Source organism: Benincasa hispida, chromosome 9 (genome assembly GCF_027475165.1).
Source record: "Benincasa hispida cultivar pf3 chromosome 9, pf3_genome.v1.1, whole genome shotgun sequence".
NCBI classification, from domain to species: domain Eukaryota; kingdom Viridiplantae; phylum Streptophyta; class Magnoliopsida; order Cucurbitales; family Cucurbitaceae; genus Benincasa; species Benincasa hispida.
Genome location: NC_143486.1, coordinates 629,144 through 654,688, shown reverse-complemented (window position 1 = coordinate 654,688; position 25,545 = coordinate 629,144). Strand labels below are relative to the sequence as shown.

Below are 25,545 nucleotides of genomic sequence, written 5' to 3'. Positions count from 1 at the left end.
TGTATTATCATTAAGCTATGTGCTCACGTTGCCAACTTATTATTTCAGTTTCTTAAAATTCAATTGGTCAACCTATTATATGTCATTAATTAACATATATTTGCTTGATTTCTCACTCTATGTTGAATTAAAAAGAAAAAAACAACAATAATAAAGAGAGACTAATCTGTCTATGTAATTAATTATTTGTATTGAACAAATAAATGTATCAGTTTAACGATTGAACTTCCTACGTTATATAAGCATTTTAACTCTTTAGTGGTATTTAGATGGTTAAGATTCAATGGATTTATAATTAGTTGAATAAAATTTAATTTGCACAGGAAAAAAAAAAGAATATGTGAAATTATCTAATTAATGTGAATATAGTTCATGTGTTTTCAAACTTTAAATCTTTCCACTCTCGCGCGTCTTTATCATTGAATATTTAATTGAGTATTGCAAATTGATTCTTAAGAAAAGTATGGTAAATAAAATATGTTATTTAAGTGTTTTATTTCATCAATAAAGTGTGCAAATTAGTATTGGATTTGGTTTAAGCTTTGCACAACCGATCAGATTAATGAAAAATTGAAAGTAATTTGACACGTATGGGCAATTCAAACAACACGTGTGTTTTAGCCTGGCTGGACGGCGTGATTAGGAAATATAGAGCATGTGATCTTTTAGCGCATCTACTTTTGGTAATACATGGGAAAAAAAGGAGCTGGTTTAGCTTTTAGAAAGGTAATGGGCCGTGATGGGAAGTAGAAGGCCCAACTAGAATTGCTTTACTCTGTCCAGATGGTCCATACCGTAAGCTATCCAGCCCAAGAGCAATATTTGATGGGCTTACAATATGGGCCTTCGACCAGAATCACAGCGTCAAAGCACTATTTTGGACCAGACCAAATAGAATAATTGCAATACTAGTACTTTTAATGTTAATAATTAAAGGTGCAACAACAATTTTATAGGATTGTAAATATAACAAAAATCTATTGGTCATAGACTCTATTACAGATAAACTTTTATCAGCGATAGAGTCTCTCAGTCTATTACTTATAGACTTCAAAAGTTGTTTTTACATTATACTAATACTTTAGATATGATTGCTATATTTACATTTGCCCTAATCAAATAAAATCCTATTTAACTTTTTATTTTTCTAAATTAACTATATGTCAATATATATATATTGTAAATATATTTAATTTAAAATATTTGGGCTGGGAATAGAGATGGGTCAAAGTTTTTTTTAATGGGAAAGGTTGGAGATAGGGATGGCTTTCCTATTCATGTTCCCACTCAGATAGGGTTGGTTGCATAAATAACAATCAAACCTAAAATAATTTAAAAAAAATGTAGAACAAGGATAAACATATTGGGGATATGACACAAAATTAGCGCCAAATATCACTGATAGCAACTATCAATGATAGCTATGTAGGTAAATGACCAAAAAGCTCACATGTAACCCACCATTTCACGCTTCTTCCTTCGATTTTCTCAAATTTAAAACTATTACTGATATTAGCTATCAACGATAGAACCTGATAGCCACTAATAACTACTATTAGTTATAGGTTTCAATTTGAGAAATATTAATACAACCTTAAAATAGTAACATCTGAAATATCACCTTTCAATTTGCTATCAGTTTTTAGTGGCTATCATTGATACACTTTGATCAATTGGAATCAAACTTGAAATATTAACATCTAAGGCTATTAGTGGATATCAATGATAGACTTTTATAAGTAGTTATCGACTTTTGAAATCATCTTTCAAAGATTAACATTTAAAACTATAAGTGATAGAAGTCTATCAATAAGAGGTCCATAAGTGACTATCTCTGATATTTACCTAAGTCATATCATCAATATATCATTCATTTTATTGATATATACCTAAGTCATATCACTGATATATGGATATCACTGATAACTATGGATATCATTGATAGCTTCAATTAGTAGCTATCACTGATATCTTTTAGCAGTGGCTATCAATGATAGACTTTCATCAAATGGAATTGACATTTATATCAATGATATTATCGATATATGGATATCACCTAAGTTCTATCACTGATATAACTTATATCATAATTATCGGTGATAGCTTCTGTCATTGATAACATGCTATCAGAGATAACTTCTGTCATTCCTTTTTACCATCAAATAACATGTTATGAGTATTGTTGATAGCTTCTATCATTGATAACATGCTATTAGTGATAACTTTTAGATATTCCACTTACACTTTAATTCGATATTCAACTTTATTAATTAAATTCACTAAGTTGGCTATCAATGATAGACTTCTAGAAACGGATATTAACTGTGAAAAAAATCATTAAAGATTAAGCTATCAATCATAGAAAATATTAGTGGTTATCACTGATAGATTTTCATTAGTGACTATCAATTTTGAAGGATTAACACTTAAAGCTATCCGTGACTATTATTGAAGAACTTTTATCATGTTTATCAATAACATACTTTTATAACTAATAGACTTCTACCATTGATATCTACCTAAATTCGATATCGCTAATACATGATTATGACTGATATCTATCTAAGTTCTATCACTAATATCATTAATAATTGTTATTATCAATATACAAATATTACGGTATATAAATACACAAATATTTCAATTTGTGCTCTTCATTTTGGGCCATCTATGCCATTTTTTCAAGTTTATTTATGATAGACATCATACTCTTAAAGTCCTATAAAAAAGAAGAAAAAAACTATCGGTCTGTTTGATATCGTTCACATTTCTCATTTTTTGAGTAATAAGCTTGTTTAATAACTATTCTCGTTTTTTGTTTAAAACATTTTAAGAAATGTTTTAAAAAATGGTGCAAATTTGTGGACTAAAAAAAGTAGGTTCTTTCAAATTCGTTTCATTTGTTATTTATATTTAATATTTCGTTATAATAATCAAATTTGATGATTAACTTGTTGGTGTTAAGTCACTTATGAATTAGATACTCTCAAGTCTTGGGTATGAATCTCAACCTCATAAGTCTTATGAAAAATAAAAAAGGAAGAAACAAAAATTGGATAAAGGAAAGATTTTTTTTTAAAAAAAAAAAAAAAGAGAAGAAGCAAAAATTGGAGAAAAGAAAGAAAATTCAAAAGAAAAAGAAAGGCAATAAGCAAAAATCGGAGAAAGGAAAGAAAATAAAAAAAAAAATAAAGAAAGAAAGGAAAGAAAATAAAACTAGAGATCAAATTAGAGATCGTGTATTGTCTTTAAGAGATCAAATGCCCATATTTATTTAGCTATCTTAGAACTAAGGATTGGAAACATGATGATGTGATGTTTGCAAAATAATTTAGAAAACTAAAGAAAACGACGATTGAATACTAATCTTTTGAAACCAAATTAAGAAGCATGACATTAAGCAAAGTCATGATCAACTTTTATTGTTAACCTAACTATTTGCATGATAGTTTAACAACAATCCAACATTATAGGTCTATTAAATGTATAATCTTTTTAATTGAACATTCAACCTAATATATTTTTATGGCCAGTCAACACAGGAACAATAACATTGAAAAGAAATGGAAAATCCCGCTAAAACTCAAAATATGAGACTTTTACACTATCTTGTTTAAAATTCAAATTTTATTTAAATTAATCAAAATTAATTTTAAATAATAAATTCAATTTCTAAAATTGAATTAAATTTGGAAAATATTTTATATAAATAATTAATTAAACATATTTTATTAATTAATTAAATAACAATAATTTAATATCATATATTAAATTAATAAAAAAATCTAATCTAAACATAAATCCTATTCATGTAATCAATATTTAAATATTTTAAACTCTCCAATTTATGTTTAATTTCAATAAATTAAAAAGTGTAATTATATCGAATATAATTATCCAAAACCTAAAATTGAATTTGAACATTTCAAAAATTACTTAATTTTTCTAATCTAAGGTGTTAATGTTTTACGAGCAGTAAAGGGACCCTATGGATTTACAAATCATGAGCTCCAACAATTTGAGATTAATCGGTTAAACTATTTAATCTGAGTCAATCAATATTCGTTAACCACCAAAACATACCACTATAGCTCGATGGTTACACTCTTCTCACTGTAGATATATTTCTATTCACTTAATTTAACCCTGATCAGTAAGTTGATCGTTCACAGGTTGTTCGTATTTACACCTGGGTCAAAATTATTATTTTATCCCAGCAAATACATCTTGCTTCTTAAGTCTCCATAAATAAAAAATTGGTTTGTTATCCTACCACTAAACTAATTCTTTCTCGATCGTAAAGAGGGTGGGCTCTCTTGTCCAAGACTATGAGTCAATACTTAAGGGAACAACCTATCTACTGACTCTGAAATTGGGTAGGAGTAAATTTCATCTTATAGGACTATGTCCCTAGCTAATTACCTGGTCTTATCTCTAAAATAGGAGGCTTATTGAGTCGGCACTGTTGAGCCACTCTCACCCATGCAGGTTAAAGGATAATCTCGAATAAATAGGAGTTCATAGTTAGCTCAGGATTAAGTTCGAGTTACCTTAGGTTATCAAATTGAAATAATCAATTTTAAAAGTAAACGGTGTTATAAAGAAAAGTGATTATTTCATAGTTCGGCATTATGCAAACATCTTTCATATGATGCCTTCACCCGCATGTCTCCACATGATCGATTTCGAGATCACATCGTTTGTATCAAATACAAAGTGGAGCCACATCCATAGTGTCCTCAAGATAATATACCCAATCTATCCTTATACTTATAGACTATTTAGACTATATACTTAAACCTGATCCACTTTTATGTCTCCACATAAAGTTTAAGTATTCATACTATAGCCAGGGGTTCGTCAGTTTATTGGATTTAAGCTTTTTGAAGTGCAACTTACATATTCAATAACTTTACTAAATAAACCTCAATAACGTCTTTATTGAAAAATATAATATGTTAAAAGATTACAAATTGCGAGTTTTAGAACATACAACCTAACAAACTCCCACTTGGTCTAAAATTCCAAAGGGTTTATATACAATGTTGAGTAATAGAGAATAAACTATAAATACAATAAATTAGGGCACTAGATACCCATGAATTCTCCCACTTGACCTAGATTTGTGAATCTCATAGTTCTAGTCCAACTAGGTGACTTTCATCGTGAGGGCTTTTGTAAATGGATCAGCTAGATTATCTTCTTAGGCTATTTGCGTGACGATCATGTCTCCTTGATGTACTATCTTTTTTATGAGATGGTACTTGCGCTCGATGTGCTTCCCACGCTTACGGCTTCTTGGTTCTTTTGAGTTTGCAACTGCTCCACTGTTATCATAATAGAGAGTGATAGACAGATGCATATTTGGAATCACTTCTAAATTGGTCAAGAACTTCCATAGCCATACTGCTTCTTATGCTGCTTTACATGCAGTTGTATACTCTGCCTCCATGGTGGAGTCAAAATACAACATTACTTTATGCTCCTTCATACTATATCTTCTCCACTCAGAGTGAATATTGATCCCTAAGTGATTTCCTAGAATCCACACTGGTCTGAATTTTAGAACAGTGTATCCTATAAGGATCAGATCCTTAGCACCATACACAAGTCTATAGTCTCTTTTTCTTCGAAGATAGTTGAGAATATTTTTAACGATAGTCCAATGATCATATCCAAGATTAGGTTGAAATCTGCTGACTATTCCAACTGCATATCATATATTTAGGCGTGTACACAACATAGCATACATCAAACTCCTAACTGCTGATGCATAAGGAATTTATTTCATAGCCTCAACTTCTAGAGGTTTCTTGGTCCTTAGACAAATGAATTCCATGCCTAAAAGGTAACTAACCTCTCTTGAAAATCTTATATCTAGACAACATTTTGTCAATATAAGATGCTTGAGGGCTAATATCCTGTTCTTGGGATTCCAGACTATTTGGATTCTAAGAACATATTGTACATCTCCCAAATCTTTCATTTGAAATTGTGATGCTAGTCATCCCTTAACATCAGCAAGAAATCCTACCTTATTCCTAATTAGTAGGATATCATTAACATATAATACCAGAAAAGCTACAGTTTTATTGACAATTTTCTTGTAAATAAAAGGTTCGTCAACGTTCTATTCAAATCCATAAGATTTGATCGCAGTATGAAATCTTATATTCTAGAATCGAGATGCTTGTTTCAACTCATAAATGGATCTTTTAAGCTTGCAAATCTTTTACTCTTAACCCTTTTCAATAAACCTCTCTGATTGAGACATATAGATACTCTCTTCAAGATAGTCATCCAGAAAGGCAATCTTGACATCCATTTTTTATATCTCATAATCATAAAAGGCAGCAATGAATAAGAGTATTCTTATAGACTTAATCATGGAAACCGGAGAGAAGGTTTCTTCATAGTCAATCCCCCCCTCTTTGTGTAAATCCTTTTGCCATAAGTCTAGTGTCATAGGTCTGTACCTTACCAGCTTGATCTCATTTTCTTTTGTAGATTCATTTGCAACCAATAAATTTTACCCCATCTAGTTGATCTACAAGCTCCCATACTGAATTAAAATACATAGACTCCATTTTGAGGTCCATGGCTTTTATTCACTTGTCTCGATCCACATCTTCCATTGCCTATTTAAAGGTCAATGGATCCTTCAAGCCATCATCAAGTATGACAACCTGAGTTTTTGTCAAAACCATATAATGGTCAAGTTGTTGAACAAGCCTCCCATTACATCAAGACACTCTCAACTCATGAGAATAATATCGCGTACTAGATGTACCATTGTTATCAACAACTCTTGTTGAAGGACTAGCATGATCACAACCTTTGTTGATTTATCTGTAGCTTTTGTGGACATTTCACTTAATACTAACTTATTGCGAAGTTGATGATTTCTTATATGATCCTACTCTAAGAATGTAGCATTTATTGATACAAATACTTTGTCGTCTTGGGTATTATAAAATAGATTACCTTTTGTTTCTTTGGAGTATCCTACAAATAGGAATACTTTTGAATGGCATTCTAACTTCTTTGGGTTCTGAGCCAACCTGTGTGTTGGGCATCCCCAAACCTTGAAGTGATGTAAACTACCTTTACATCCTCACCATAACTCATAAGGTGTATCAAAAAACATTTTCTTGGGGAACCATGTTCAAAATGTAAACAACAGTCTCTACTGCATGTCCCCAAAATAAATTAGGTAACTGAGCATAACACATCATTGAACAAACCATGTCCAATAGGGTTCCATTTCTCCTTTTCGCTACACCATTTTGTTGAGGTGTATTGGGTGCTGTGAGTTAAGACCAAATTCCGTGTTCTATCAAATAGTCCTCGAATTTAAAGTCCATATACTCCCCGCCTCGATATGATCGAAGTGTTTAACCTTTTTACGTAATTGGTTCTCAACCTCTATCTTATACTCCTTGAACTTTTTAAGGGTTTTAGACTTATGATGCATTAGAAAAATATAGCCATATCTAGAATAATCATAAATAAAACTTATGAAATATTCAAACCCTCATCGTGCTTTAACATTTATCGAACCACAGAGGTCTGAATGCACAAGCTCTAAGGGTTCTTTGGCTCTAAGACCTTTTCCCATAAAAAAATCTTTTGGTCATCTTACCTTCAAAACAAGACTCACACGGTGGTAGAGAATTTTTTTTAACTGATTTAAGAGTCCACTCTTAATCACTCTCCCAATCCTATTGAGATTAATGTAGTCAACTCTTAAATGCCAAAGATAGGCATTATGAGAAATTTTTCACCTCTTATTTTGAGTTTCAAATGCTTTAAACATCTCATATTCAAAACAACTTTTGCTTCGGTTGGTTTTAACATATATAAGTTATTTTCTAATTTTTCATAACATATTTTAATACCTTTTGAAATAATGAACACTTCATTAACTTTAAAAGAAACTTTATATTTTTGTTCTAGCAAACATGAGATAGATATTAAATTCCTTCTCATGGCAAGAACAAAATAGACATTTTCAAGTAAAATGAATCTATCTTCAATAAATAACGTCATATCTCTCACTGCTTTAGCTGAGACAACCTCTCTAGTTCTTACCTTAAAGTTTATTTTGCCTTTTACAAGCTGCCTTCAAAAACTAGTTTCCTGAGTGAAAGCACAAATATGATTAGTGGCACCTGAATCCAATATTCAGATTAACTTATCTTTTTCCATTAAAAATGTTTCAACAACTAGTAAATCATATTTACTTTATTGTGCTTTCTTAGCTTCCTCATCTATGACATTTCTATTTATTACTTTTAACATATTTAGAACATGTTCGTTAACAGAGGTTCAATCCTGTATGTCAAAGTTATAAACATTATCAAGAGTATTGTGTTTGACAGATTGTCCAAACAATGTATGCATCGAATCTATGATTTCTTTGGTGGAAACCATGCTCTCGTATTTCTTAGCTAGTATACGGGGTATGCTTAGGGTTGGCAACGGGGTGAGGAGGGGCCGAGGATGTACTCCTTGTCCCCGTCCCCATAGGGATTTTTAATCCATGTCCCCACCTCATTCCCTGTTTTGAGAAGTCGGGGTCGGGGTTAGGGAATCTCCGTTCGGGGATCGGCTCCCCAAGGGAAAAAATTCCCCGCCCATTAGTTTTTCTTTTTAATTTTTTTTTATTTAAAATCAATAATTGTTTGTATTTCTATTGAAATGATACACTTTTTAGGTAACAAGTTAGTATTATTATTGTTTTATTTATTTAATTTAATAATAAAAAATATTTTAACATTTCTTTATTTTAAAATTTAATAGAAAATTCAAGTTAATTATATTATGAACAAAAATTAAAAATTAAGAAAGTTAAAACAGTAGCTTAAAACTATTGTTTATATACATACATACATAAGAAAGTGGAATATTCTGTTGAACAACTCTTACCAAATGAACACTTCATAATAGAAATGAATGAATTTTTTTCGTATCTCTTCAGCATTTATTAAGTCAAATTATCATTTACATGGTCTCATAACCAATCATTCATGATTGGCCAAATCATTGATGCAAATAATATCCAAATACCAAATTTTCCCCCTATATACCCTCTTATATATATATATATTCAGGGCAGGGGTGAGGTCGGGGACGGGTCGGGGATATGCTCCTCGTCCCTATCCCGTCCCAGATTCAGGGACCCATTTTGGATCCCTAATTAACCGAGGACTCCCCACCCTGAACGGGGCGGGTACCCGCCGGAATTTTTTTCCAACCCTAGGTATGCTTGCTAATATATAGATTTGAGCTTTATCATTTGCCCTAATCCATCTGTCATAAGAATTCCAAACCATTTGATTTGCAGATAAGCTGGGAGTTAGAGGACATTCCTCAGTTAAAACAAACCTTAAACCATCATCTACTAGTGTTGTTTTTATATTTGATTTCCATGTTGAATATTCAAAACAGTTAAACTTATCATAAGCGTGTTTTAGAAGAATTCGATATGTTGAAAATATAAACAAATTCTAATTGGTAAATTGTTTTTTAAACCCAATCAAATTTTAGCAAAAGTAATAATGTACCCAAATTTCATTATTTATTTGCAAAGATACTTTAGTGAGTCAGAATAGATGCTACCAAGTGGACTAGACAAGGCACCAAATCCTTTCAACATGAGACAAGACAAGACTTCACAAACTTGGGCATACAAATCACACAACTTGCAACTATGGTAAACAAACTTAAGAGTAAATCATCAGGCAAGCATCCTGCTCAACCGAAGCATGCAAATGTAAGTGCAATCGCTATTATAAGCGGTAAGGAAATTCCTTCCTCTTCTCAAGGTGTTAATCCAGTTCAATCACCTCCCAAGAAGCCAAAAAAATAAATGAGCATGAAAACAAGGTAAATGAATCTGCGGAAGTTTCTATAGTAAAACATGATGTAATTTCGATTTGTGCATAATCGTATGTTTCCGTTTGTGATTGTAATTATTATTGTTCATATATGATTGAAGTTTGGAAAGATCCTTCCACTGCTCATGAAAATCCTTATGTCTGATTTCCTTCATCACTAATGTGTGTGTGTGTTCATGGATAGAGGTGAAAGGAACTACCTTCATCGTGTTTATATTAGGGCCCACAAGAAAATAGTGATAGGTTTCCGACGGTGTGAGTGTGAAAGCTATCCCTCTAGGTAAAAGAAATGCCAATTAAGTTTTGTGTACATGAGTTTGAAAATGTACCTTTGTCTTAGAATTGCCTCTCTCTAATGCAATTTAGGTATATCTTAGACCGATAACCGAGTCAATGTCGGGCGAAGAGGAATTGAGAGATAGATGTCACCTTTCCACTAGTTTTGGCCTTTAAATAAGCTAAAACTTGGTAGTCTTTTCTTCTATTACTTTAAAATAATAATAAAAATAAAAAATAAAAAATAAAAAAAAAAACATGCTTCCAATCCATAACATACATCAAGCATTTCATAAATTAATATAACAAATTATATTAAACACATGAAACCCTAAATTATGCATACTATATATTATAGCAAATTATAACATACTTTCAATGCATGATACATACTTCCTATGGTGGGATTTTAAATCTACATGACATACATTATGCACATCCAAGATTTTTTTTAAAAAAATATAACATATATCTAATGCATAAACAATTAAGCACACACTAATATAGACCAGTTTTAACATCCTAAGCAAGTAAAAACCTAAAATTACATAAATAATTAATAAACAGGTAAAGACCACCCTTGAACCACCTGAACCGACTCGAACCAGCTCCATAAGCATCAAACCAGACCTCTAAAGCATCAAATGGGACTGAACCGGCCAAGAAACAACCGAACTAGACCATTTGGAGTCGAGTTGGATCATCCAAACCACCTGGACCGTCGAATGGCTTGCGCATGCATTCTAGGTTTGCTGATGAACAACATTGCAATGCTCGATAAGCAGCGTTGCAACGCTGCAAGGGCAGTGGCAAAGCTACTACTTTCAGCTGTTGAACATGCTTGCTTCTTCTTCCAATTGCAACTCTATTGACTCTAACAAATTTACAGACTCTTAATCACACATTAAGACCCATAAACACAGAGCCAATTACAATAATTACAATATAATTGAAGATAAACCTAATGCCAAAATTGTAACATATCCATATCAGCATCCATTTCATACGACTTATGAAAAATACCCACCAAGCAAAATTAACGTTAGTTGAATGCTTAAATCATGTTTTGATACCAGTTGATGGTGTTGACATTCAATATGTGGAATTAATCAGGATCTTAAGCACTTTAACTACATCAATTTTAAGTTACAAGCATGCATGTTCATTATTTTCTAGAAAATAGGGTTTAGAGTTCAACCTTTGAAGAACTCCTAAATTGCTCCAAACAACTTCTAAATTATACTCACAGACTTGTTGTAGACTACTACAAGATCTTCCCTGCTATTTTATAACCTTAGATTGGATTGTGGGATACAAAATGAAAAGTAATTGAAGAGAAAAAGGAGAATTGTGGTGGTTTCTGGTGACAGAATTTTCCGAAATTATTTCCTTCAAATTTTTCTTTAATCAGCGAAGGAGCATGAAGATTTTCAGATGATTTAACTTCTAATTTTATAGAAGACCTTCATGCAATGAGATTTCATAACAAATTGACATCAAAACATCAACAAAGTGAGTGGTATCTTAAGGTGTTAAAAAATGAAATTCAATTTAAAATATATTGATTCAATAATTAAATTTAAATAAAATCCATTAATTTTAAATAAAAGTAATTCTATTAATTTTGAATAAAATTAATTCTAAATAATTAATTAAAATTTTTAATTAATTAAATTAAATTAATACCAAATATTAAATTAATATAACACCTATTCTAAATATGAATTCTTATCGCATAATTAATATTTAAATCATATTTAAATATTTCCACTTCTCCAAATTTGTTTAATTCTATAATTAAACATTTAATTAATAATTTCCTTTAAACTAAAATTGAACATTTCAAATTTTTTCATCACACTATTCTAAGGTTTAATCCAATTATGAGCTAGTAGAGGGACTTAGTGGACCTACAGATCATGAACTCTAATGATTCAAGATTAATCGGCTAAACTCTTTTAATTGAATTAACCAACATTCATTAGCTACCGGGTCACTCCACTAAAGTCTAGTGGTTGCACTCTCCTCACTATAGATATATTTTTGTCCACTTGATTTAACCATAATCAGTAAGTCGATCTTTTATAGGTGTTTGTATTTACAACTGGATCAAAATTACCGTTTTACCCCTGCAAATATATCTTGCTCCTTAAGTCTTCATTGATCCCTTAATGAACAATTGGTTTGTAGTCTTACCACTAAACCAAGTCCCTCTCAGTCATAGAGAGGGTGAGATCTCTTGTTCAAGACTAGGAGTCAGTACTTAAGGGAACAACCTATCTACTAACCCTAAAATTGGGTAGAAGTGAATTCCATCTTGCAGGACTATGTCTCCAGCTATCTACCTGGTCTTATCCCTAAAATGGGAGGCTTATTGAGTCGATGTTGTTAAGTTACTTCATCCATGCATATTAAAGGATAATTCTAGACAAACAGGAGGTCATAGTTAGCTCAGGATTAAGATTAAGTTACCTTAGGTCATCGAATTGAAACAGTCAGTTTTAACAGTAAACGGTGTTATAAAGAAAAGTGACTATTTCGTGGTTCGATCTTATGCAAACATCTTTTGCCTATGATGCCTCCACTCGCATGTCTCCACATGAGCGATTTCAGGATCACATCGTTTGTATCAAATACAAAGCGGGCCGTATCCATAGTATCCCCAGGATAAGATATCCAATCATATCCTTATACTTATAAACCGTTTAGACCATATACTCAAATTTGATCCACTTTTATGTTTCTACATAAAGTTTAAGTATTCATGCTATAGCCAGGGGTTCGTTAGTTTATTGGATTTAGGCTTTCTCATGTGCAACTTACATATTCAATAGCAACTTTAAATAAACCTCAATAACATCTTTACTAAAAAATAGAATACGTTAAATGATTACAAATCATGAGTTTAGGACATACAATCCAATGACAAACTCCACCACTAACGTGCATGAAATTAAAGGCATGAAAGTAAAGATAGAGGGTGAACGTAGCCTCGGACTGGAAAATTATAGTTTTAGGAGCAATGGACTCATATGAAATCTTTGATCATCGACTTCTCTTTATTAAACATATATTCACTTATGTGTGCACAACGACTTACTCAACCTAACCAAATTCATCGACGCTACAGGCAGTCAATTCGTCAGGTTAAACAAAGTAAGTGCTCTAAATATCAATTAAAGTCCAAGCCCTAATTAAATACATACCTTAGAGCTATTGGGTTCGAAAGCGTTCCTCTAAGACTAAGAACTTGCACATTACATTCTAGGGTTCCATTGTATGATTAACAAATTAGGTAGACTAATTAACTAATCAATTAATCTTTGATTTTAGGTTTAACACGCATTCAAGTTATATGGGAAGCATATACTCCTATCATACATATTCAACCATTTGCTACTTTGGTGGTTTCGGCTAGATGAATAGCAAAGAACATGCAAGCTTACTATCCAATAGCTAAGACATATATCTATGAACGAAGAGTGAATCCAAGCATAAATATGAGTCTAAATATGAACAAAAATTCAAATAGACATTAGAAGAGATGCATTAAGTCCATCAAGAGAAATCTCACAAAAATTACATAGAATTTTTACTCCTAACTAGGAATTAAACCTTATCTCAACAATTCATGGACAACGAGTAGAGGAGGGATCTCCAATCATAAACTACGACCCAAAAGAATTGAGAAAAACTAGCTAAAAGATGGAAAATGCAAGAAAAACGAGCTGGGGTTACCTCATCTTCGTTCTCCATGCTTTCTCTCCATTCAAAACCCTAAAAGAAAAAGATACTTTTTATACAAATCGCGACAACAACACCGCACTATAGTTGTTTTTCGAAGCGCATAGCAGGGCGTCATGGTGCTTGCCTAGTGCCCATCGCTTGTCAATCTCTGGAGTGTCGTGGTGGTACACAAAAATGGTGCATTTTGCCTTTTGGCACCGTGTGCGGTGTTGAGCATGGTGCCGCTGCACCAACTCCTTGGGGACAAAACCGTCTTTTCACGTCCATTGAAGCTCTGAGGGCTCGATGTCGCTCGTAATAGCTCCAAATCCACCCCAACGGCTTGCAAAACTTTGATATGCATGAATTATTTGAGTTCCTATAAAAATAGATATTTAAACACATTAAACTTAATAAGCAAATGACAACCTTACCGACAAGGGGCTAGAAAACAAGAAACCCTCATTGAACTAGAAAAAATTGCATCCATTCATACCATACATATCCTAGTTGGTATGGTTTAGAAAAAAATTTCTTGCTTTTTTTAGTTTGTTTGGTGGTCGATTTTGTTGGTTTGTTCATGGTTTATTAGTTGGACTCATTGCATGTCTAGAATTGATTTTAAATGTGACAAAAGTAAATTTAACGGTTATAAAAAAAAAATTACTCTCAAATATATTCTCAATTTTTTTTTTTTAAAAAAAAAAAGGCTTGGAAGCTGGTTTCCAATTTTTCTTAAATAATCATAAAGTCATTTTTGGAGTGATTTTGAAATTCTTAAAAGCACTTATGTCATGTATAAAAACTAAATCCAAATACGCTTCCAAACCTTCAAGATAAATGTTTAATGTATAGCTATTAGTAATTTCATTTTTAAATTATCAAAGACATGTTTGAGAATAGTTTTGAATATATATATATATATATATATATCAAAAAATATCAAATCTCCAAAGTCATTCACAATCACACAATAGAGCTGGTTACCAAATGCAAAAGCCCCCAGTTGCTTTAAAAACAAAAACCCATCTCATTTTCATCATTGAAAAATGGATGGCATCCGTTTAAGCCTCATTTGGCTCAAAGCCACTTGGGAAATTTTGAAAGTTTCTTTTGCTAATCATTTAATAGCAGCCTGTTTCTTAATTAATTGTTTTGCTTTTCGTGATCGATGCTGCAACTCTCTCTAGATATTTTAGCAGTTTTTTCCTTTTTCACTAATTAATAATGGTGTTGGAAAATGAGAAAGATGCTGAAACTCACTCACTTCCACTCAATAACTGAAAGAGCAGTGCCGTTCTAAAAGGTTGTGAACAGTTTCAAAGCCTTTTTAGATATGGAGTTTCTGTGTGGCTCAACACTGCAAACTCGTGAACCCTAAACCCCTCCCTCTTTCCTTTTGGACAACATTTTTTCTCACTACACCCAACACTTCTTTTCTTTTTCCCCTTTTGATCTCTCTTTTGTTTCTAAATTTATGAAATAGCTCGCTTTGGTTTTAAATTAGTTTTTAAATTTTAACTTATTTTTTAAACTATTGATAAAAAGTATTATAATAAAGGAAGAAATTTGGAGGTAAAAAGTATTATAATAAAGGAAGAAATTTGGAGGTGACTATCTATAGGCTTAATTTTAAAAAATAATAATAAAATGATTACCAAATAATACCTAATTTTTTCAAATGTGCTCATAAAAAATTCAATTTTATTGAAAAATACTTCCTTTTCCAAATTTTCAAACACACTATGATTGAGTTAACGTGTGAAAGTTTAGAGATTGGCATTCAATTGTAATTGGACAAAGACCAGAAGCATTAATTTAGTTAGATATGTGTGTATATGTGAATTGTAATTAGAATGTGGGATTCTTCATGATGTTGAAGAAAATAATGAAATGCAATTTGAAAGTGACTTTCTAATTTTTAATACATAAAGGAAGACAAATAGAGTATTTGCATTTTACAATTACAATACAGCCCAAAAAAACATTTTTTCTTCATATATATTTTCTAATACTAGTAAAAATGACGTGGCAGTACAAAAAAATTCATACGATATAAATTAATTTGCACATTTAATTGGTTTTAATAAATTTATTTTAATATGCTTGAAATTAAAATGAGTGGCAGCACTGCATTAATTGATCAACTAATTCCAAAAAGCAACTTCATTGTGAAAACATGACTTAAAGGGTGACCCTTGTGATACTTCAACAGAAAGAAAAGTTAAATTTTACTGAAAACCAAGTTCAGATGAATGTTAACCAACAATATATACTTTCCTTTGTATTTATCTTTCATGTCATATATATTATATGCATTGCATGTTAATGATGTGACCCAAAGTCACACATTAATTAAAATGAAATAGGATGATATTGAAGTACATATTTTGGTTACTAAGAAATTTTATTTTCAAATATAAATGCAAATTCATGCACTTATATTGAAAATTATAGCTATTACAAATATATAATGATTTGGATGGTAAATATTCAAAATAAAAATTTTCTTTTAACTCTTTTTGAAATTATGGGATGATAATTCAAATTTTTAATTTTAGTCAAATGCAAGAAACAAAAACTAGTTAAGATATTATAATGTCGTCTACATTCAAATGTTATTTGGACCAACTAGTTCAATATTATATTATCCAACAAAATAATTAGAAAGTACTTCATTACAAATATAAAAGTCGAAAGACGTGAATTTATTGACTTAAACTCAAAATATATAATATCACAATAAAACGAAACTACGAGAATTTTCATTGTGGGAATATTACATAGCTACAAATTTACTTAAAGGCAACAGAAAAAAAGGCAAGCAACTAGACATCAATCTCTCGAAGATTTGTGCATGTTCATGAGTCTTCACGTTAACTCTTTAACTTTGATAACTGACATGTGAGTCTACTTTCATCCACAAAAACTCCCTTCTTCATACTCGACTCCAACTATTATAAATAATACCAAAACCTCTCCCTTAGCTTCTACAACCATTAGAGTCCTTGTTTCAATCAACGCCGAAAAACCCAAGTCAAGTTTTCAAGTTCTTCAAAAAAAGAAAGCTAAACATTTCTTTTCATTTGTCAAAATGGCACCTCATGGAGAGGCTATTTCAAGGAGCAACAACTTCTCCAAGCCACCAAGGCTTTCATCCAATGGCCTCCAAAGAACAATCTCAGACATATCAATGGAATTGGGGAAGGAGTTGGCAATAACATCAGATACCAAACAAGGGGCGCTTCCACCGATATCTGAGATTGAGGATGCACGGTGCGAGTGTTGTGGAATGTGCGAGGAGTACACACAAGAGTACATTGATCGGATGCGAGACAAGTTCCTTGGGAAGTGGATATGCGGGCTTTGCGCCGAGGCCGTGGAAGGAGAAGTGGAGAAGCATGGAGGGAGCAAAGAGGCAGCATTGAACGCGCACATGAGCGCCTGCGTAAGGTTTAACAAACTGGGGAGGGCTTATCCTGTGTTGTTTCAAGCCGAGGCAATGAGAGAGATGTTGAAGAAGAGTCGGCAGGATGGGAGAGATGGTTTTAGGGCCAAGTCTTTGAGTCCTAGAGACAAAGCTGCAGTTCAAAAGAAAGGTGGGATTGCTAGGAGTTCGAGTTGCATTCCAGCCATCATAAGATCAGAGGATCTCAACAATCTCAAACTGCAAAACTAATTCATATTTTGCCTGAGATCTCCTAATTTTAGCCACTTTAACTATCCTTTATTCCCTCCATTCCTATATCCCATCTTAACCTCTACTAAATTTCAGTTAACTTCCATTGCTGTCTTTTGAATCTTCTTCAACACCTAGTTTCATCACCTGGTTTTGAAAGGTTATTTTTTTCTAGGTGGGCTTCTTATATTTTTGCTTCCCTTTCATGGGTTTTTTTTTTCCCTGCTGTAAAAGAGTACCTTAAATTTGGTATTTGTTTTATGATGTAGCTATTTGCTTTGATATGCATTAACTAGTGGTTGGATGTGAAGATCTGGCTACCAGAAGAAACTGTTCATGTTCAGATCTAGCCCATCTTCATTTCTAACCTATTAACAGCATGTATTTATATGAAGCTTGTTCAAATAAAATATGTTATTATTAACGACTCTTCACATATGGTCTTTTTAAGGCCTAATTTGTAACTTTCATTATTTTTCTAGTACCTCATATTTCCACTTGTTACATGTACAGTTGAACTGTGTATGACCTATTTGTTTACTGTTGTCAAATGTGGCACTGCAATTAACTAAGAAAACTAAGCACATTAAATACACAGATGAACAAAGATTTGAGAGTACTGAAGGGGCAGCCCAACTCATTGTCTGTCTCTCTCTCTCTCTCTCTCTCTCTCTCTCTCTCTCTTACTGAGATCCAAAGTTTACATAACCAAAATAACTAATAAAGAAATCTAACATTGAATAAGTTTTCAACTTCATTTGGGCAACCTAGCATCAGACAAAGGACCAGTTCACAAACATAAAGCAGATGCAGTGTGCATTTTCCTCTTCATTCAGCACCTTCCAAGCCACAGCTCTTTCATACGAGACAGGTCGGCCCATGCTCGAAAGGCATATGCCTCCTTGAAGACAAGCAAATCCCTAAGAAAACAAAAGGTGTTGTTAGCGACATAGAGATGGTCATCTTTTATGATATACTATAAGATTGCCATAGTAAAAAGGTTGGTACAACGGGGACCTGTTGCATTATCTGTGGAAATTCTGAGCAGAGTGTCTTCTTTCCATGGTCGTCAAATATCTTTTCCAAAGTTATATCTTGCAGTGCAACTAAGGTTGTCTCGAGCATGTCCAGGCCTGCCTGATTTGCAAAGGTGAACACTGGCAGTGCCTGCATAGACTACAAAAGTTAAAAAATTAAGCACTGCACATAAATACGAGTACAAAATAAGACAAAGAAGACCTTAAGTAAGAATTGGAATGGATTAATATAACAAGCAGTTCGACGTTCAATTGCAGGAAGGGCTAGAACAGAAGAACCAAAAGTCATAGCCTGATAGGACATTTATTAAAGGATAAAACCATATGAGCTTTTTTCCTTCCTTTTTGTTCATAAACTAACTTCTTTAAGATTAATGAAACTCTAAAGGCATACTAGTTGGACACTAACAGTTAGTCATCATTTTCCTGAGATTTTAAAGCTGTTCTTATCGTGCCATTTACTCGATGTAAAATTTATTTTTGCAAGATGCTTCGATACAATATACACACCTTTAGAGAGCAGCACATGATTGCATCCGAATGATGCCACAATGTTTTCAGGACAAGCTCCCCTCCTTCGTTTCCAGATTTTAACAGCTCCACCCCCAAGTAGCACCTGTAAGCAAGATTTAAGCACCCAAACCAACAAATCACATCTTTGAAGTTTTCTTTAAGCAAATTCCAAACTTCGGAATTCACAGGTTGAGGAAGAATGATATTTTCTTGAACTTGATCATTAGGAAGGGAAAAAAAAATACGAATGCCATTCCCATAGCAACATGAAGAAGAGGATCCTTTTAGCCAGACATGGAACTCAAGAAACATATAGAACATAAATTATACCTGTAACTGTTGCAGATCCAACGAGCAAGTGTCTGTGCTTCAGGAGTACCAAGTGGAGATCGCAGTCCGGCATGTGAACTTAAATGAGAAGGTGAGAGCGCTAATGCAACCCTCTGAACCGATGATATAATACTACGTACATATTGTCGAGCCATCGATGCCACATGTTCTTGCATATGGCTCTCAAATGCAAATTCAAATGCAATCGTCATTACAGACCTTGTACAGCCAGAATTTACAGAGTCATTTGGTGCTCTATTTCCAGCAGAGCCAATTTCAAGAGCAGAAGCAAGATCAAGTGTACGATTTGGGCTGGATGCTTCCTGAAACATTTGCTCACTAATATCAAAATAATAATAGAAGGAAGGAGAGCTCAAATCTTATATTGCACAACACCCCACCTTTCCTTTGATTTGCTAAGAAACCGCACTTAACTAGAGGAAAAGAAGTAAAGTAATCCCAAGGAACCCATCCAAGAGAATGAATCATTTTATACTGATTTAATTGCACCAACCTTTCCGGAATCAAGTGGTATGATCCGAAACCCTGAGGGTAAAAGAGGTGCGTCATCAGCAAAAGAGGCATCAATTGGAGCAAAGATTAGTTCAGCACAAGTGCCAATAGCGTTTTCATCCATTCCACTGCAGAGCTAGCAGAACAGAAAACAACGATAAGAACATAGAACTAGTGTAATTTCAAACACAATATTCATCCTACAACACAGTAACAGGGCTTGTACCCATCCCCAATGATTTGGAGAATGATATAATTTTAAAAAAAATAAATAAAATAATATGAGGTGGTTGTAAGATGGTCACCATGAACTTGAAAGAAAGTGGTAGAAAGATACAAAGATGTTGGATCAAAACTCATTCTTGAAGAACAAACAACCTGATATCTTATTGCCCAGTTTTATAGTTTTATTCAAATTTTAAGTAAAGTTGGCTTTAGTCATGCGTGAAGTTACCAACCTAGCCAGAGATTATCAATTAAAAGCATAAGCTTCAAAAAGCTAGTAAATAAGATGAGCAACCTGCTTAAGTATTACTTACTTGCAGTAGAAACATTTCTCTAGGCATCATTGCATCTTCAGGAGTATGGCTAATGCCTTCCAACTTAATCACTTCTAGAAACTGAGGTCAGAAAAACGTATATGGTCTTATTAACTGCAAGAAAGAGGCCAATGGCCTTAAGAGAAATAATTCATTGTAATATGTTTACTCACCTCTTCATGCTCAATGGTATGAGCCAGAGGAAGTATTACTTGATTCCCAAAACTTCCAACTCTAGACCCTGGTAAGCTCCATGGGCCAACCTTAACAGCAGCAGCTGAATAAGCATCAATATTGTTGTCTGCCCATTCTGACCTGTGCTCCCGCAGAAACCTCAGCAGAATTGCAGGAGGCACATTCTGCAGTGGCCAAATTGAGGTGAAACAGACAATTCACAAGAACATAAAAATTGGCGAAGCAATTATTCTATCGCATAAGAATTCAAAACTATTCAATTTCTGATGAGTGCTATGGAATATATACGTCTTAAGGAGTTATAAGAAAGAATGAAAAATACTTCTGCCTGGAAGTGAAGATGAAGATTATATTCAAGAAAAATACTTCACAGGAACACTTCCTGTCATTTTACCAAGCAAGCAAGCAAAACAAAAAACAAAAAAAAGGTGCGCAGATAACTTTACCTGCAGCAGCATCGATGCTCTAGCACATAAAACTGCATTGCTGATGGCAGAAAATCCATTTGCAAATGAAATGTTCAATCCCATTAGCTTGTCAGGAGATGAATTTACGAGAATAGTTACGTCATCCATTCCATCATTTCCCATCACAGACCACCCTTCGTCGTTAAAACCATTAAGTGCCTCGTTAAAACCCCTACAAGATATTCCCAGCATTAAAACAATCAACAAAGCTACATAATTAAAGCAGATATAGAGAGTCAATTGTTATATGCTAACCGAGTAAGCCTCTGACCAAGTGAACGTAAGGCTGCAGGGCGTCTACCCCAGCCTGTTACATTTGACTGTGAAACTTCATGAGCTATCTGCCTCAACTGGCGAAGAGCCTGCATAAAAATGAGAAAACCAATGTATGAATATATTAGCAATTCAAATAATCTAACAATTAAATAAATCGTCACTGAATTCTTCCCAAATTAAGAAAGTAATGAGCACATTCTGCCCTTTAAATCCTACAGCGACATCCATAAATTATCTTACCGCCATAGTCATCTTTTGAGCAAGAACAGTGGATGACTCATACAGTGGGCGCAATACTTCTGGAACACTCCATGGCTAAATAATGAATCAAGTATACTCAAATTAGCATTTTCCATGTAGAACTAAAGAGATGATCTGATTGAGAAAAAAGTACAAGTATATATTCTACCTCCAGATCCATATGATCAACGATATGAATGATAGAACCACCTCCTTCACATGGTCTTATCAGATACCCACTCGGCAACATCTCTGCTCTAACAAAATGCTGCACTGGAGGCATGGTTGGACCATTCTGAGTGTTCTTAAGTGATCTCTCACAGATCTACGTACACCAAAACACCAGAGATTTCAGACAAACAGCCCACATGAACAATGTAGTAGAAACTTGAAGCAAGCTGTCTCTTAATAATCCAAAAATAGCATACCACAAGGCTACCATCTTCCAGTACAGAAGTGTAGCGCAACAACCAGAAGTCCCGTGCAGGCGCCAATGTTGTAGGCGCATAGAGCTACAAAATCAGGGAGTGGATAGATGTCAAAATGACTGAGATGCTTGAGAGCCAAGGAGGGGCATGAAAGTCATTTAGAAATAAGCAGAAACCTGCATATAAAGCAGCTCAATGGTTCCACCATTAGCTGTTGGCAGCACGTTTAGAACATCCACAGCTCGGCAATCGCGAAACCACGATGGCTGATCCTTGAGGATTTCAGCAACCTGAATGTTATATTAGTCATTTGTTGTACAATCTCAAAAGCCTTAACTTGAATGTTGATTCAAATTTAATAGTCATGGCACTTACTCTAGTAGGTTCTAGACCCACCAGGCCGCAGGCACGTGCAGCCACACCAGGACAACCATGAGAAATAGCAACGATTCCAATGGAATCCGGACCAGGCTATACAAGGGAGAAGCAAGAAAAGTGTTTAGAAAGATGATCTTTATCCCATTCAAAGAAAACGATTTAGCCCATTATAATTTAGAAAGTAACTTGTTTAAAAAACAAAACCATGCTATACCAGTATACCTCAAATAAGTAAAAGAGAAATGAAAACTGAAGAAATAAAGAATATAATAAAAACAAACAAAACAAACAAAAAAAAAACAAAAGTAATGATAAAAGGGTCTGATATTGCAAAAAACTGAATGAATTTGCAGTAAATTCAAACTATTTACTGACCGTATAATAGCATAACGAAATCAATTGTCAGACAAGCATAATTTAACATTTAATCGAAAGGAGGGCAAAGCGACACCTTCATTCCAGGCATTTGGACCCACTCCACGGCAGTTCCAGTGGCCTTTGAAAGAAACTCTGCTAAAGTCTCTTCTGCAATGGACAAAAGTCTGAAAAGATACGGAAAATAAATTAATCATCTGCATACACGGAGAGCAATGTGGTCACAGAATACGATATTAGAAAAGGACCCATCAACAAAATGCCCACTAACCCTGCAGGGCTAGCATCCCTTGGAGGATGCTGAGACGTCAAATTGTGTTGACCGCTTGTTACTACCGGTTCACAACTTGTATCTTTAGCTCCAAGCGTCGTCTGCAGAAATTCCATCACAAATCAATTGTTAGTGTTACTCAGCAATAAATAAATGGACAGAGAGAAAGAAGGATAAACATAAAATAAAGAATCGTTTATTTTCTTCCATCAAGAATGGTGTTTCATTCTTGAAAAATCAATATTTTCCAGGAAACCCCAAACTTAAGAATTGGAAAGGGAGAAAAAGTATTATTATGATAACAGCCCACTGCAAAACTCACACTCTGAGTATGCTGGCGGAAGTAGCCATTCTCATACACCAGCTGCGAAACCTGCTTCTGCAGCCTATCATTCTCCTCCATTAAAAGCTTATTCATGGCCGTAAGCTTTCTGTTCACAGCTTGTAGCCGCGACGCCTCTTTCCTCTGTTTTTCACGACATCTGAAGAAAGAACATTAACAAATGTACTATTGTAAGGATGGCAATACACCTTGCAGTTGAAGAAATAAAGGCAATTAATACCCTAACTAACCGGCTTTCATCTTTTTCAAAATCTACTTCCGCCATTACCAAATGGGTTTATTATTGTAACCCAAAAAAGGAAGAAAGCAAAGTTGAAATTATCATCCAAGACATAGCTATACGAAATGAAAAAAATACAATTTTATTCATGCCAATAACGCACGCAAGGAAAGGAAGAACCTAAAAACCCACAATCATAATTTTGAAAAAAAAATGAAAAGAAAAAGAAAATAGTAGCAACTGAATCGAACTCTTGAGATGAAGTAAAAAAATAGTTCAATTAAGCTAAGAATACCTTCTATTCTGAAACCAGACTTTGATTTGCTTAGGCTCGATATTAGAGAGAATGGGACACTCTCTGATAAGCTGCTGACGACGAATGGAACTGGGTTTTGGACATTCGTGATAAAGCCGCTCAAGGGCTTCAACCTGCTCCGGTGTGTACCGAACATATTTGCCGTTGTCGATACCATGTTTGTTACCATCCTTGCAGGACATAGCCATTTTAAATTTCTACCTCGAAATTCTGACGAAGTCGATGGAAGCAGAACTAACCCTCTTTGCTAAATTGGGCAAAAGTTTGAGCAATTCTTGCACATCCCAAAAAGAGAAACAAACACACGCGCACACAACTTTATCACAATCTACAACCCTCCTGCAAAATCCCAGTAACAGTAATGGCTATTCCACTAGCTGCAAAATCCCAGTAACTATAACGATATCCAGAACCTTTAGGCACTTATCCTTGTAGAATCAAAGTGAGACGAGCGCCAAACACAAGAATAAGTTAATCTATCGAGATCAGAGCTTCAAACCCAAGCTTGAGCTTCAGAAAATTAACAACGATCTGAATTCCCAGAGCATAGAAGTCACTAACAAAGCCCTAAATAAACACGGGAAAACAAACTGATTCAAACCCAAATACTTCATTAAGTTAATTCTTCAATTCCCACCAAAGATTCAGTATCATCATCGCTCAAAAATCCACCAAAATCACTCAGAATCTACAAACCCCAAGACTAACAACGTAATACTAAAAACGATCTCCCATTTAGGCCTCGGAAATCGCCATGTATCGCCGATCCTCATGGTGCTGGTTGACTAGAACCACACCAAATCTCCAAAACATCTTGTGGGGATTCAGAAGGAACCAAGCAAACTCAAAACGAACGCCATAGGAGCCGTATTGATAAGAGAAAAGGGGAGTGGGAAAAAAGAAGGTAAGCGGGTAGCGGAATGGATTTGAGGTCTGAGTGGAACCTGATTTCTACAGCATACGGTTCAGCTTTGTATGGTTTAATGAAAGAACAGCAGTGGAAACCATGGAGAGAGAGAGAGAGTACTTTTATTGAGAGCTACTGTGAATATTTTTTGTTGGTTTTCATGCGGATTTTGTTTCACCTCTGAGCTTCCATTGGTTCGTCACTTTCGGCTCTGTTCGAAACGAGTTTAGTCTTTCCCTCCACTGTGCAGGGGGGAAATGGAGCATGTTTTCCTTTTTTAAAAAAATATATATATTTCGATGCTTTATAATGACCAAAATGCCCGTCGCTCTGTTTCTAAACAGATCCTTCCTACCTTGTTCGCTTTACCATCCAAATGGTCTATGTTATTTGCGGTTAACAAAATATATTTTTGTTCAAATATCATTTTTAATTTAAAGTTTTTGTCCAATTTTATTTATATTTAGTTGTTCAATTTTATTCTATATTTTCAATAACCGTAAAATTTAGTTCCTCAAAATTTATTTTTATCTAAATTAATTAAATAATAACAATAATAACTTTTATACAATAAAATAAAATATGTAAATATATTTTTAAAATTTAGAATAAATAAT

At 33.7% G+C, this 25,545-nt stretch overlaps 2 protein-coding genes across 3 annotated transcripts; one reads left to right on the top strand and one right to left on the bottom strand.

Annotated features, from left to right (window-relative positions):
• Positions 1 to 16,733: 16,733 nt before the first annotated feature.
• On the top strand, positions 16,734 to 18,004 carry LOC150033562 (CASP-like protein (DUF1677)). Its single transcript, XM_090317860.1, has one exon. It carries the CDS (start codon positions 16,996 to 16,998, stop codon positions 17,578 to 17,580), a length of 585 nt encoding a protein of 194 aa, XP_090173986.1. The 5' UTR covers positions 16,734 to 16,995; the 3' UTR covers positions 17,581 to 18,004.
• Positions 18,005 to 18,144: 140 nt separating this feature from the next.
• On the bottom strand, positions 18,145 to 25,257 carry LOC150033561 (homeobox-leucine zipper protein ATHB-15). 2 transcript variants are annotated; one of them, XM_090317859.1, is made up of 18 exons: positions 24,001 to 25,257; positions 23,465 to 23,624; positions 23,143 to 23,243; positions 22,948 to 23,038; positions 22,494 to 22,589; positions 22,295 to 22,408; positions 22,119 to 22,202; positions 21,860 to 22,015; positions 21,691 to 21,765; positions 21,430 to 21,536; positions 21,154 to 21,346; positions 20,686 to 20,871; positions 20,513 to 20,593; positions 19,975 to 20,109; positions 19,461 to 19,783; positions 19,128 to 19,233; positions 18,598 to 18,747; positions 18,145 to 18,500 (listed from the first exon to the last, which is right to left on the bottom strand). In XM_090317859.1, exons 1-18 carry the CDS (start codon positions 24,207 to 24,209, stop codon positions 18,354 to 18,356), a joined length of 2,514 nt encoding a protein of 837 aa, XP_090173985.1. In that variant the 5' UTR covers positions 24,210 to 25,257; the 3' UTR covers positions 18,145 to 18,353. The 2 variants fall into 2 exon arrangements, with proteins under 2 accessions (XP_090173985.1, XP_090173984.1); XM_090317858.1 differs by having other exon boundaries at positions 18,598 to 18,756; positions 24,001 to 25,192.
• Positions 25,258 to 25,545: the final 288 nt, after the last annotated feature.

Excerpts from the sequence above, each read along its gene's own strand:
- LOC150033561 (XM_090317858.1), bottom strand. The coding sequence starts at position 24,209 with ATGGCTATGTCCTGCAAGGATGGTAACAAACATGGTATCGACAACGGC. Across the intron at positions 21,347-21,429 it reads CTTGGTCAGAGGCTTACTCG|GGGTTTTAACGAGGCACTTA; the intron begins GTTAGCATATAA and ends AATATCTTGTAG. Across the intron at positions 20,872-21,153 it reads GAGCATCGATGCTGCTGCAG|AATGTGCCTCCTGCAATTCT; the intron begins GTAAAGTTATCT and ends TGGCCACTGCAG.
- LOC150033562 (XM_090317860.1), top strand. The coding sequence starts at position 16,996 with ATGGCACCTCATGGAGAGGCTATTTCAAGGAGCAACAACTTCTCCAAG.